The sequence below is a fragment of the Hylobates moloch genome, unplaced genomic scaffold, assembly GCF_009828535.3.
Source record: "Hylobates moloch isolate HMO894 unplaced genomic scaffold, HMol_V3 SCAFFOLD_4, whole genome shotgun sequence".
Taxonomy (NCBI): domain Eukaryota; kingdom Metazoa; phylum Chordata; class Mammalia; order Primates; family Hylobatidae; genus Hylobates; species Hylobates moloch.
This window is the reverse complement of record NW_026652279.1, coordinates 95115408-95130809: the sequence shown is the minus strand read 5'-3', so window position 1 is coordinate 95130809 and position 15402 is coordinate 95115408. Positions and strand designations below refer to the sequence as shown.

The window sequence follows — 15402 nt, the reverse complement described above, 5'->3', positions numbered from 1 at the left end:
TATTTTGTCTGTCACCCAGGTTGAAGTGCAGTGGCACGATCTTGGCTCACTGCAACCTCTGCTTCCCAGGTTCAAGTGATTCTCCCACCTCAGCCTCCCGAGTAGTTGGAAATACAAGGGTGTGCCACCACACTTTTCTAATTTTGGGGTTTTTGTTGTTGTTGTTCGGAGATGGAGTCTTGCTCTGTTGCCCAGTTGGAATGCAGTGGCACGATCTTGACTCACTGCAACCTACACCTCCTGGGTTCAAGTAATTCTCCTGCCTCAGCCTCCCAAGTGGCTGGGATTACAGGTGTGCACCACCATGCACATCTAATTTTTTTGTATTTTTTGTATTTTTAGTAGAGACTGGGTTTTACCACATTGGCCGGGCTAGTCCCTCTCCTCCTCCTGCCAAGGAAGAAGAACCATGTATTGGCATCCAGTCTATCCTCATGTGTGCTGCAGAAATAACCCTAACTGGAGAAAGCTGCCTTCCTAAGATGAGCATCTGTGTCTCCATTTATGCTGTGCCCTCTTACAAAAAGCCACAGGCAATGGGCTCCACATTTCAGAGATTTTTATTCCTCAGTCTTTCCCTCTTTGGATCCATACATAAGTCCAGTGGGGAGGCCCATGGGGCTAAAAGGCACTGAGCTAGACTGGGCCTCTACTGTAGCACCTGGATGCTCTCCCTGGGCCAAATCTGTGTACCTTGTCTCATCTCTTTGGTGACGTGCTTCTCAGGAGGTTTTTCTGTCCTTCATACACTGACCCCCAGCAGGCATCCCCTCTAGAATTTCCCAGACTTACCTGAATTTCCTGGTGAACACACCCAGGCTGCCACGCTGGCATTTCCCCAGGTCAGGGTAATTTTTTTGTCTCTACCCAAATTCTAAAGGGCAGGCTGTTGTTTTAGATAAGGAAGGCATAGATGTTTTCAGGATGCTTGTCTGAGATTCAGAATTACAAAGCTAATTGACAATAAAAAGTATCAAGTTTTCTTTATTTATTTTAGAGACAGGCTGTTGCTGGACTGCAGTGGCATGATTATAGCTCACCACAGCCTCCAGTTCCTGGGCTCAAGCAATCTTTGCACCTCACCCTTCTGAGTAGCTGTTACTACAGGCATGCACCATCATGCCTGGCCAATTTTGTGCCTGTATGTCCCTTTTTTTGCAGTGACAGAGTCTCACTCTGTTGCCCAGGCTGGTCTTGAACTCCTGGCCTCAGGTGATCCTCCCTCTTTGGCAAAAGTGCTGGGATTACAGGCGTGAGCCGCCATGCCTGGCTTGTTTTTAATAAAAGTCCATTTAACTTTTATGCATAGAACATTATTCTATTAATGTTTTGTCTATTGCAGGCATACCTCAGAGATATTGCAGATTTGGGACCAGTCCATAGCAGTAAAGCAAATACTGCAATAAAGCAAGTCGCACTGTCTTTTTTTTTTTTTTTTGGTTTTCCAGTGCATATAAAAGTTATGTTTACACTGTACTGTAGTCTATTAAGTGTGCAACAGCACTATGTCTTTAAAAAACCCAATGTGTGTATCTTAATTTAAAAATACTTTTTACTAAAATATGCTAACAATCACCTAAGCCTTCAGCAAGTCATAATCTTTTTGTTGGTGGAGGGTCCTGCATGACATTGATGGCTGCTGGCTGATCGAGGTGGTGGTTGCTGAAGGTTGGGGTGGTTTTGGCAATTTCTCAAAATAAGACAACGATAAAGTTTGCTGCATCTGTTGACTCTACCTTTCACAAAAGATTTATCCGTGGCATGTGATGCTGTTTGATAGCATTTACCCACAGTAGAACTTCCTTCAAAATTGGCACCAATTATCCCAAACACTGCTGCTGCTTTATCAACTAAGTTTATGTAATGTTCTAAATCCTTTGTTGTCATTTCAAGAATGTTCACAGCATGTTCACCAGGAGTAGATTCCACCTCAAGAAACCACTTTCTTTGCCCATCCATAAGAAGCAACTCCTCATTTATTCAAGTTTGATCACGAGGTTGCAGCACATTGTCGCATCTTCAGGCTCCACTTCTAATTCTAGTTCCCCTGTTGTTTCTACCAAATCTTCAGTTACTTCCTCCACTGAAGTCTCAAACTTTTCAAAGTTATGCATGAGGGTTGAAATCAACTTCTTCCAAACTCCTGCTCCTGTTGATCTTTTGACCTCCTCCCATGAATCATAGGTGTTCTTAGTGACATCTAAAATGGTGAATCCTTGCTGAAAGATTTTCAATTTACTTTGCCCAGACCCATCAGAGGAATTACTATCTACGGTAGTAAGAAATCTATTTCTTAAATAATAAGACTTAAACTCTAAATGACTCCTTGATCCATGGGCTGCAGAATGGATATTAGATAAACATGCATGAAAACAGCATTCATTCATCAATGATGTCTCCATCAGAGCTTTGGGTGGCCCAGTGCATTGTTAGTGAGCAGTAATATTTTGAAAGGAGTCTTTTGTTCTGAGCAGTAGGTCTTAACAGTGGGCTTAATGTTCGGTAAACCATTCTATAAACAGATGTGGTGTTAGCCAGGCTTTGTTTTTCCATTTCTAAGAATTGATTTCGCATAAATTTTCAGAACGGTAAATGAGCATTGGCTTCAACTTCAAGTCACCAACTTCATTAGCCTCTAACAAGAGTCAGCCTATCCTTTGACACTTTAAAGCTTGGGATTGACTTCTCCTCTCTAGCTATGAAAATCCTGGATGGCATCTTCTTCCAATAGAAGGCTGTTTCATCTACATTGAAAATCTGTTATTTAGTGAAGCCACCTTCATCAATTATCTTAGCTAGATCTTCTGGCGAACTTGCTGCAGATTCCTTGTCAGCACTTACTGCCTCACCTTGCACTTTTACGTTGTGGAGACAGCTCCTTTTTTAAACCTCATAAACCAATCTCTGCTAAGCCTCAGACTTAACACAGCTTCCTCACCTCTCTCAGCCTTCATAGAATTGAAAAGAGTTAGGGTCTTGCTCTGGATTAGGCTTTGGCTTAAGGGAATGTTGTGGTTCCAGACCACTTTCTCCATGTCAGCAATAAGGCTGTTTTGCTTTCTTATCATTTGTGTGTTCACTGGAGTAGCTCTTTTAATTTCCTTCAAGAACTTTTCCTATGCATTCACAACTTGGCTAACTGGTGCAAGAGGCCTAGCTTTTGGCCTATCTTCTTTTGACATGGTGCACCATGCTTTTGACGTGGTGTACCAAAACAATTTCAATAGTAACATCAAAGGTCACTGATGACAGACTACCATAACAGATATAATCATGAGAAAGAAGTTTAAAATATTGCAAGAATTACCAAAATGTGACACAGAGGCACAAAGTGAGCCTATGCTGTTGGATAAATGGTGCCAATCGACTTGCTTGACTCAGGGTTGCTACAAATCTTCAATTTGTAAGAAATGCAATTGTCTTGGAAGCACAATAAAGTGAAGCACAATAAAATGAGGTGTGCCTGTATTACATCAACAAAGAAGGCATTGCTAATGATGGCATGTGTTCACTGCCTGAAGTAGAAGAGATGTGTATTTTCCTTGATAGGGAAAATTCTTTTGTTGTTGTTGTTGTTTTTGAGACGGAGCCTCACTCTGTCACCCAAGCTGGAATGCAGTGGTGCAATCTCAGCTCACTGCAACCTCCACCTCCCAGGTTCAATTGATTCTCCTGCCTCAGCCTCCTGAGTAGCTGGGATTACAGGTGTGTGCCACCACAGCCCGACTAATTTTTGTATTTTTAGTACAGGTGGGTTTTCGTCATGTTGGCCAGGCTAGTCTTGAATTCTTGACCTCAAGTGATCCACCTGCCTCGGCCTCCCAGAGTGCTGGGATTATAGGCATGAGCCACTGCACCTAGCCCAGATAGGGAAAATTCTTGATGAATAAATAGTAAGAGGAAGAAGAATGGGTTTTACTGAGTATTTGCTGTATGCCAAGCCCCGTGCTAAATAATTTACGTTGATTAGTTTATTTGTTCATAAGAAAAGTGCTATGAAGTTTTTAGCTCCCTTTTACACATGAGAAAATGGCAATTTAAAGAGGCTAAGTGTCTTTGCTGAAGGTCAGAGGTAGCAAGTAGAGAGCTTGGACTAGAACCCAGGCCATCTGACCACAGTGCAGGGCTCTAGACTACATCTTTCTTAAATAAATCTTTATTAAATTGTCAAAAGTCACTTGTTGAGAATAAACACTGAACAATAAGACAGTTTTCTGGAACCTGTTTCTCACTTTTTAATAGTAGCTGATCCTCAATTTTACTAGAGGTAGAAGGATTCTTGTTCATTAAACATATTTCTTTAAGATTGTAATTTACCTTATCATATAATAAATTGCATATGAATGTTACTTAATAGTCGTCTTCCAGACAGAATAATTTCAGCAGAATTCTGTGCTTCCCGATTAACTTAAACCATATTTTTTATGAGCCCAAAATTACATTCTTATATTTGAGTGAGATATCCTGTTCATAGTCATAAATTCACTGTGAAAACAAGAACGTCTGTTTTTTTTTTTTTTTAAAGAAACAGGGTCTCACTGTGTTGTCCAGTCTGGAGTGGTGTGTTCAGTGTTCACTACAGCCTCAACTTTCCAGGATCAAGCAGTCCTCCCACCTTAGCCTCCAGAGTAGCTGGGACTACAGACATGCAGCAGACATGCACCACTATGCCTGGATAATTTTTAAATTTTTTCGTAGAGATGGGGTTTCTCTATGTTGCTGGGGCTGGTCTTGAACTCCTGGGCTCAAGCAGTCCCTCCTGTCTCGGCCTCCTAAAGTGCTGGGATTACAGGCATGAACCACTGTGCCCAGCCCATTTTTTTTTTAATCTAAAAAATGTTATTGTGCTTTAATTCCATGTGTTAATGGACATTACACCAAGATGCTTTTAAGGCTGGTAGTAGTGTTTTGGTAGGTGTTGGCAGTTTAACTTGATTAGATACTTTCTATAACATGGGAAAAATGATGAGCTTATTTCTTATGCTGGCAATGCATGGAGAGAATGGTTTAATCTGAAGATCTCAGCAGGATTCAAAATTAATATTTTGTTGTATTTTTATGTCCCTTGATATCTTTTGGATGCTTTAAAGATTATCTTGTGCAAACTGAGAAATGTTAATGTTTGCCATTCAAGTTCCAATAATGCTGTCTTTCCCCAAAAAGCACATTTGTTTATATGGAGTTTTCTATTCTAGGGGCACCAAGAATAATGTGTATGTAGTATAAAGAAGTGGATTATTGTAAATTTCAAACAGATCTCACTATGAAGATGTTTGCACCCATAAAACAGACCCAGAGGGCATTTCATTGAAATCTTAATGTATAAATGTGCAAATCTGAACTGTTAGTATATTTATATTAGAATGGGTGTGTTCTCATTTCAAGAAACTTAATTTTGAATTCTATTTTGTTTTTGGTATTAAACACAAAAAATGCAATTTTCCCCTGTACTCTTGTTTCAGGCCACAAGGGCAGCCATTACTCAGCACTGCACTGACCTTGGGAATTTGCTGGGCAAGGAAAATGACGTGGCCCTCATCATCGATGGCCACACCCTGAAGTACGCGCTCTCCTTCGAAGTCCGGAGGAGTTTCCTGGATTTGGCACTCTCGTGCAAAGCGGTCATATGCTGCAGGTAGGAAAGTGCAGACTGTGCACAGTTCACGCTCTGCTGTGTCTGTATCCCGTGTTTATGCAAAAGAAATGGATGCATGGGAATTCTAGGTTTAAAGTTTTGTATCTAAAAAAGGCAAAACAAAAATACAAACTTATTTTTAACTATTGGTGCACAGATTTTGCAGAGGCAGTTAGTGGTTTTTACATTTTTGTTTTGTTTATTTCTTTTGAGAAGATAAAAAGAGTAAGAACCAGGGCTTCCAGTCACATTCACCATGGGAGATAAATTGGAAAAACACTGCCTCAAGCCCCTTTGAGAAATTGCTGGGGTCCAACCTACTGCACATGTCTGAGCTCAACTTCCAAGACGTGTGGGGCTTCGATGCTTCTTTTCTGGTGTTTGTTGGGGTACTTCTTTTCAGTTAAGGAGGAACTTTGGTCGGGTTCATGTGATAGCAATTTTTGTGGTAAGATCTAACCAGGAATCTTTGTAGGTTCTTCCCTTCCTGGGAAGGTTTTTTTTTCAATTGGCAGTGGTGGGGGATTGTTACATTCCATTGGCTGCTGGCTACGTGGAGGTCTAGTTCTGATAGAAATTTGAAAGTTAGACAGAATTATAAAGACAATAAACCACTAGAAAGATGAGTGGTCACCAAGGGTCACAGAGAGCTGGAGGGGCCGGCTAGTGGAGCATTGGTAGTGGAAATGGGTGTCGGTTTTATGCCTATGGTCACAGGATATTCAGGGACCATGGGGATGAGGACAAATTCAAATGTGTTTGAAACAATGAATGACAAGTCTGTTGTACCTTTAAGTCAGGAAACCTGGTGTAGCTGTGGGGGACCTGGTGCAGGGAGCAATGGCCAGAGCACCTGAAAGTGAAATACACTGCTTCTGGGTTTTATGATGGCCTCCTTCTCTCTTCCTCGAATAGCTTGATTGTGATACAATTCACGTACCATACAGTTCACCTACTGAAAGCAATTCATTGCCTTTGAGTATATTCACAAAATTATATAACCATCATCACAACCGATTTTAGAATATTTTCATCACTCCGTAAAGAAACTCCTGTATCCATTATCAGTTAATCCCATCTTCCTGCATGCCTTCACCCCCACCCCAAACAACCAATCATCTACTCACTTGTCCTTCTAATTAGCCTGTTCTTTTTCTGACTTCTCTCCATCCCTGTTGTTGCATGTGTCAGTACTTCCTTCTTTTTATGGCTGAGTAATATTCCATTGTTTAGACGTACCACATGTTTATCCATTTCTCAGTGTATGAGAATTTGGGTTTTTCACACTTTTTGACTGTTATGTGTAATGCTACTGTGAAGATTGATGTACAAGCTTCTGTTTGGACATAGGTTTTCGATTCCCCTGGATATGTACCTAGAAATGGAGTTGCTGGGTCATGCAGTAACTCCATGTTTAACCTTTTGAGGAACTGTGAGATGGTTTTCCAAAGTGGCTGCACCCTTTCTGTTCCCACTGGCAATATGTGATTGTTTAAATTCCTCCATACGCATGCTAACACTTGTCACTAGCTATCTTTTTGATTAGTTAGCCTAGTGGATGTGAAGTGGTATCGCACTGTAGTTTTGGTTTGAATTTTTCTGTTGATTAATGATGTTGATCGTTTTTTTATGTGTTTATTGGCCATCTGTATATCTTCTTTGGAGAAATGCCTATTCAAATCCTTTGCCCATTTTTAAGTTGGATTATCTTTTTATTATTGAGGTATAAGGGTTCTTTAGCTACTCTGGATACAAGTATCTCATCAGATGGATGATTTGCAGTTTTTCCCCCTTTAGGTTACCTTTTCATTTTCCTGATAGTATTACTTGCAGCAAAATTATTTTGACAAAGTCCAGTTTATCTTTTTCCTTTGTGCTTTTGGTGTCATAGCTAATGAGCTCTCGTTTTAAAGTAGCTGATCCTGTGCTTTCTTTCCTGGATTCTATTTGAGCAGTTTAGATTAGGGCTATGCAAATGGAAAGAAGGATGGAAAGAATGGTGGGGAAATACTTTTATTCATAAATTTCCCTTTGTTTTACATTGTAAAGCTGCTGAGTAGGTGGGTACCTGATTTTATGAATTTCTCCACACTGGAGGTTGTTACTGCTCTACCTCAGAGCCGTGAGTCATGGGAGTCAGCCACTTCTGCCTGCCACTGCCCTGTTGATCAAGGGGTCATCCCCCTGACTCGCTGGTGGACAAAAACAAGTAACAATGTGGAAAAGTCTGGTAAACTGTAACCCAATGCAAACACGCTAAAACCTTATAAGTTTTTAAGAGGGAAATCAAAATGAGTCCGTTGGATTCTCAGGGGAGATCCAGGAATGCCTGTAAGGGTTTACAGGAAAATGTTCTTTTCTTGCCAGGTGCTTGATACTAAAACACACACACACACACACACACACACACACACCTTTTTCCCCTTCTTGCTGTGACCGCTTCACAGTGCTTTGTGTGTCTCATAGGCTGTATGCTTGAACACTTCTCAGGGGAGTTCAAACTGGAATTGGCACAGAAAGAGGAAATTTCAAATTAAATACTGTTAGTCTACAAAATGGAAGCATTAATTGAAAAAGGGAATTTAGGACACTGCATCATTTTCCTGCTCTTGGAGACATTTCTTGGCTGATCTCATACTTCAGATTTTAAAAAAATCAACATGTACTTAAAAAACAGAAAAAAAACACTTGTTCACTTCAAATGTACTTACTATTCATTGAAAATTTAAACTTAAGCTAAATTTAATTTGTGGCTTCAAACATAAAGTTGACCTTAATTTTCACTTTTCATCTTCAAAATATAATAGTTATGAGAGTTACCTATTTCTCTAATAATGAAAAAAGTAATTTTTTTTTCAGAAAATAACTGGTCTATGAAATCATGAAGCATGTTCCTATCAATATTGATTCAGAGATTGGTGATGTTGTATAGAAATAAATACCTTTAAGCTAAAACAGTGTTTTAGGCAGCAAAAAGAAGGGAATGCAAGAATTTATTAAATATTTTGCTCAAATTAGAATCAAACAATTTGCTAATTATGCATTTCTGTACCCAAATATTTTCCATATGGTTAAAATCCTAGAGAGGTCATATATAGTCAGTACTCCAGTACAATTTACTTCGTATCTGGCAGGGGTGTTGCCACGTAATTTGTTGAAGTGTAAACTGGTCCAGTCCAAGATTTTTATTGTGGGCTTGCAAGTATTGTGACATTTACATTGCAAATTCCTAGTGTCATGGATGAATAAAGAGAGGAGACACGGTCTTTGGTGACTATGTTATTGTATTTGCCTCTGTTCCTTTGCATCGCACATACATCCCAATTCCTTGAAACCCGGCACTTAGTGAAGAAAGCATAGCCGAGTCTCCATCTGGCCACATGCAGCAGACTCCCTTTTGTTCTTGATTTTCAGATCCTTTCAGCATCTGGTGTTGAGGGCTCTTCCCTTGAGGGGTTCTCTTTTTCTTCTGTGGCACCTTTCTCTTCTCCTTAGTTATCTGTCTCCTTTATGGGCTTTCTGGCTGCCTGTGAAATGTTGTTTTCCCAAGGTTTTACCTCTGGTCCTATCGTGTTCCCACTCCATATCTCCCCATGTGCCTTCCATCTAATGTGTCAGATGGCCTCATTCATCTTATACATTAGTGACTTCTCACAACACCAGCTTCATATGGAATCATCTGGAAAACTTTTTTGTTGTTGTTTTTTGTTTGTTTGTTTTTTTGTTTTGAGACAGAGACTTGCTCTGTCGCCAGGCCAGAGTGTAGTGGGGCTATCTCGGCCCACTGCAACCTCTACCTCCCAGGTTCAAGCAATTCTCCTGCCTCGGCCTCCCAAATAGCTGGGACTACAGGCGCGCACCACTACGCCCAACTAATTTTTGTATTTTTAGTAGAGACAGGGTTTCACCATGTTGGCCAGGATGGTCTCGATCTCTTGACCTCGTGATCTGCCCACCTCGGCCTCTCAAAGTGCTGGGATTACAGGCATGAGCCACTGCACCCGGCTGAGAACTTTTTGAAAACATATTTTCCTCAAAAAGCTAAATCTGGAAAGTACCATGTGACCCAGAAATTGCACTCTTAGGTAGGTATACACTCAAAAGAATTAAAAACAGGCACTCAGACAAATACTTGTATGTTCATGTCCGTAATGTTCATAGCAGCACTGCCCACAGTAGCCTCAAATTGGAAAAAAACCCATATATGAATCCATACGGTGGAATATTATTGAGCCACAAAAAAAATAGTGACATGTGCTACAATGTGCATGCAGCTTGAAAACAGGCTGAGTGAAAGAAGCCAGTCACAAAAGACCACATATTATATGATTCCATTCCTATGATATACTCAGAATAGGCAAATCCACAGAGCCAGGAAGCAGGCTGGTGGTTGCCAGGAGTTGGGAAGAGGAAGAACGGCAAGTGACTGCTCAGCGGGTATGGGATTTCCTTTTGAGGATGACGCAGTGCTTTGGAACAGGCTACAGGGGATAATTGTACAACATTGTGACCATACTAAATTCCACTCAATTGAAAATGGTCAATTTTATCTATGTGATTTCTACCTCAGTAAAATATAAATAAATGAATAAAAGAATTCATCCATTTAAATGAAATGTTTGTTGAATGAAAAAACTGAAATGTTTGAATGAAAGTTCACTCATTTGAATGAAATGTTTGTTGATTACAAAAAATGAATCCTTTGAGCAGAAGTTTTGTTATTTTAAATGAAATGTTTGTGGAAACAAAAACGGAGTCTGATTCCCAGACCCTTCCTCAGAGCAATAAAATCAGAACTCTAGAAATTCTACAAACTCCCCGTGCCACCTCTCTTCTCCTTAGTTACCTGTTGATTCTAAAGAGCAGTCAGGGTTGGGAAGACAACTTCTGCCATCTGCTTGTCCAGCATGGCCCCTCACTTCAGCTCCAGATCTGTACATCCAACCGCATCTAGGACATTCTTTTTTTTTTTTTTTTTTGAGACAGTCTTGTGCTGTCACCCAGTCTGGAGTGCAGGGCCATGAACACAAACACAGCTCACTGCAGCCTTGACCTCCTGGGTTCAAGCGATCCTCCTGCATCAGTCTCCCAAATAGCTGGGACTAGCATGCCACTATGCCTGGCTAATTTTTAAAAATTTTTTGTAGAGATGGAGGCTTGCTATGTTGCTCAGGCTGCTCTCAAACTCCTGGGCTCAAGTGATCCTCCTGCTTCCTCCTTCCAAAGTGCTGAGATTACAGGCATGAGCCACAGTGCCAGGGCCTTTTGACAGCATTAGCAAGCATGGTTTTATATCTAGGGGACCTTTAGAGAGATTAAACCATATAAGCTCATTATTAAATTGAGGTCAGACATTAAAATCTCTTAATTTGTTTATCCTTTTCAGTGTTGCATTTAGTTTTACAAATAAGGAAATAAAGGCCTCAGAAAAATTATATCATGTCTGTGGTCTCAGCTAGGAGTGGAAGAGATAGCATTTTATGTTCTATCTGAATAATATCAGGGCCTGTGCTCTTAAGTCACACAGTTGGCTGTGTCAGCTAATTCATTGTCACACATTTATTACTGATAATACAGTTTTGCACAAAAGTTTTGCTTTTCACATATTTTTCAACTGTCTTATATGTTTAGACTTATTCAAGAAATCATAAAGTCTTGTAGGATTTGTCATTCTCCAAAGGGGTAAAAGTTATGTGGAAAATGTGTAAGCCATTTTCAATATGTTCAAGAAAGAGTTCTCTGTTCTTTCTTCCTCCTTTCTCATTTTCCCTTTTTCTTTGAAGGTCTTTATTTTTGTCCAAATGGAGATAAATTCTCTAGCACAGACTACCAGGGGAGAGGACTTTGACCTCTTGAGAACACTCAGAAATCTTAAAAGTGACTGTCTCGTCAGGAAAAGAGTCATGAAAGAATCATCAGTGACCCCCTGTGAGGACGTTAGTGATGGCCCCATCAGAGTCCCCAGCAAATACAGGTGACACGGGGGCTGCTGGGCACTGCCTCATTAGCAGATGTGATTTACGGCTTCACGTCTCTGGGCAAGAGACGGAGTGGAAGGAAAACACTGCGGCAGGGATTTCCACGGGATGTGCAAATTAAGGGTTTCCAAAGGCATCATTTATTTTCTCTGATATGTTTAGACTTCTGTCTTTCAGGATAGATTCAAAGATAAACATGTATAAGCCTGCTGTGATATCATAGATATGAAAACAGGAGACAGAAAAAGGCAGAGTGGACACCCTGAATGTTTAAAAAGACTTCTTGGGTTTATTTTTCTAACTGTAAGAGTGATTTATATTTTTTGTAAAAACTTAGAAAATACAGATAAACAAGAAGGAAGAAAATGGCATTCACAATCCCCCCAACTAGAGATTAGCACTGTTGACAATTGGTTGTGAAGTCTTGATCTCCTTCTGTGAAAATACTTTTCATTGGATGAAAGGTTACACCTTTTACAATGTGCAAAGTTAAAGTTTATACACAGTTTCTATGTCAAATTTGTTTTTTAAAAGCATAATGGTGTTCTGTTATATGAAAACACAGTAATTAGTTTATTCCTAATTGATGGATAGTCAGGTTAACAATGTTTTTTACATGAATAGTTGCAAAGACACTTGATGATTTCCATAAAACAATAACAGATTCAAGGATAAGCAACATAGAAATTTGCAAAAGGGCTTGTAGCCTTAGACTCAGAAAGTAAGATGCATTGGCTTAGAGTCAGAGAGAGATGACTAGTAGCTTAGTCCCTGCTGGGACAAACATATTCTCCTCTGTTTAGTAAGCATAATATGGATTCCAAGCCTCAGTTTGGGGTTTGTTAGCCTCACTAAGAAAGGGGAGCAGTTTAGAGGTTATTTTGTGAAAGTATATATATGTATACATGTATATATATATACTGTCCAGCATTTTAACACACTGGCAGTGTATCATTCCCAACGTCAGGTCAGTCTTCCAGCCTATCCTAAGCTTATCACTCACTTAGCCTGCATTAAAAAACCTGGTGGACACCTGTCTTAACTTTAGACTACTTAATGTAGAAAAGGACTGGCTCTTCTGATTTGGTTCCTTCCCCAGCTTAGCTTTTTTACCTTAATGAAGCATGATGGATAATAGGAAATCAGAACGTTATGCATTTTGTGTATGGTATCTTTCAGCCTGTGAACTACACACAGAATTATGTCAAAACAGAGTTCAGATGCAGTAATTAGAATTGTACCACCAATTGTGTTTTAGTTGGCCTCCATATTGGTAGGGATCCAATTATACACTTGCACAAATAAAACTTCTCTTTAGTTTCATTCATGATGTGATTTCTCAGCATCATGAACGTTTAGTTATAAGCCAGCTCCCTATTTTGACATCCTATTCCAGAGAGCATTATTAACTTGTCGAGGCTGTAAGTCTATCCTTGGGCTGTTTGATTGTGGCTTAGTATATATTTGCCCATTTGTTGATTGCATGCAATTAAGGTAGAATTCACTTTTAGATAGGTTTTTTTAAATTTAGCTCTAAAATGAATGCTATTATTTGAATGATTACAGCAATTTTATTTGGTTCTAAATGGCTTCATTGTTGTTTTGTTAAGGATGAGTGTGCTCAGATGTAATAGTTCTTCAGCACCATCTTGAAAAAAAAAAATTTCTCAAAGCCCAAAGCTTAAACACTATTTTTCCACCCACAGATCTTACCATAATTTCTCTAGAATAAAACTAGACTGATGCAGATTTTGTAGTATATTAAAAATAGCTCACTTGAATCACTGTAGAGGCCAGAATATGTAGAGACTTTAGTATTAATCTAAAGTAGGAAAAGGAAACCATTTTTAAATAATTATTTACAGCTTAGGAAAAAAAAACTTTTTGAAATTAAAGCTAATTTTGATGATAGCATGTTTAGAAATGGAGGGCAATTCTCATCTTAAATACCTATTGCAGCAAATAATTTATATGAATTACTCTATAAGATCAGCTTCTAACTATTAAGGATTTCTGATGTTTTGATTCCCCTCTAACTAAAAGTTATATATCATCACTATCTGGGTGTTACTATTTCAGGTGATAAATTTTTTAAAAAGTAGCATGTCAACTTTTTTTCTTATGTCCTGGACTAATAAAATAATTTGGTGGGGAGCAATATAGTACATGTGATAAAAATGTGGACAAATATTTAGTATAAGATTGAAAATACAGGAAGCTCTTCTGTATGTCAGCTATGAGCAACTGAGTGAATAGACATGGATAACATGTTGGGAATACTTGCCAAGGGGCATTTAATAATGAGGGTTGATCTATAATAATATGCTGTGTAATTGGGAACACGTCTCTTCAGAGATTTTTTTTTGGCTTATAAAATTATTACCATATCATTTTGCTTATATAGTAGACCCACTTTTCCTAATGGTTCTGAAACCTGATTTACATGGCACAAGTTCCCCTCCACTGACTACCTTCACGCTAGTGTTTGTTTGCAGAAGCTCAGATGCAAACTGAACAGTGGGAGTAATGAAGCCCTTTCCTCTTTTGGCAGTGGTCTGGTCTAAGAATTATGGTAGTAGGGTCTGTGTGATCTCCCATCCATCCGCTCTGCAGCTTTCAACACATGGAGACCCTTGTGAGGCACCAGAAGAGCTCACAGACACATGACTTTTCAAGACTGTTCCTGTGTTTTTTTTTTTCCTTTCCTCTTTTTCATGAATGATTACTTCATCAGTGCATGTCATTTTTGACAACACTGCTTGCCAAATGAAACAGGGTGATACGAGGTCACACTGTGGCCTAAAATTCTAAAGTAGAAGCTCATAATATTTGGCATCTTTCCTACCAGAAAAACAAACCAGAAAAAAAAAAATCAAGAACAGAGCTTAATTAAACATGTGGAATATGTCATGAATATTTATGTCCCCAAGTCTTGCCTTGTGATGGTATTTGTACTTAAAGTGCTTTTTCTCCTCTGTCTTGTGAAATCATTCAGAATGTGTTTCATTAATACAAGAACGTGTCGTGTTAACTTTCATTAGGAAAAAATTTCACTTCTGACAACATTGACACCTTTCTGATTGAAAGTATGCAAAATAGCTCTTACGTTAATTGGTCCCAAAGAAAATTATGTTATCCGTTTTCCTGTCTATACATCTGACACTTTCCCTCATCTATCACCTCCTGAATTATCAATGCTTTCCCTTGCCTGATTTTGACAGCCAGTATTCTGCCTATGACTTTAAAAACCATAAAAAAAAACTCCATCCTGGGAACTTTACTGTCCTCCAGTTTGAATAGGAAGCACCAAGATTACAGTCAGCAAAGTGTAGCCACATCTACTACTACGCCACATCTAGACTGCCATTTCTCTATTTTAAGCCTCTCCCATTGTTTCTTACTCGTTGAACTTTAGAGAGGAAACAAATGACAAAGAGGAATGTTTATAGTTTTTTAGTATTTAGTCTTATTTAGGGTGACAAGTAAATTTTGTCAGCAGGAGCTAGGTCAGACTGACAGAGCTAACTAAAGTTGCCAAATTTGGGGACCCTTTGCTTGGTTTAAGTTTTATGATGGGTGATGTCTGCGCCTTATGACCATTGTCATCTGCAGAGCTTCGCTGGGTCAGCAGAGTCTGAGAGGGTCTGTTGAATGATTTGGTTTCTGTTGTTTCTTGTTAACCAGTTAACTGAGCTCTGTGAGAGTCCCAGGGCTGAATTGTCGCCAGTGGTTTAGTTTCTGACAGGCCTGTAAGTGAGAGAGGCAGACAGACAGAGAGACAGACAGACG

At 39.4% G+C, this 15402-nt stretch overlaps 1 protein-coding gene across 2 annotated transcripts in view; it reads left to right on the top strand.

Moving 5' to 3' along the window:
• ATP8A2 (ATPase phospholipid transporting 8A2) overlaps nucleotides 1-15402 on the top strand; it is a 713978-nt gene that overhangs the window by 356646 nt on the left and 341930 nt on the right. For both annotated transcript variants that reach the window (XM_032150616.2, XM_032150617.2), the window contains exon 25: nucleotides 5463-5635. In XM_032150616.2, coding sequence (XP_032006507.1) covers nucleotides 5463-5635 — 173 coding nt within the window. The remainder of the gene's footprint in view (nucleotides 1-5462; nucleotides 5636-15402) is intronic.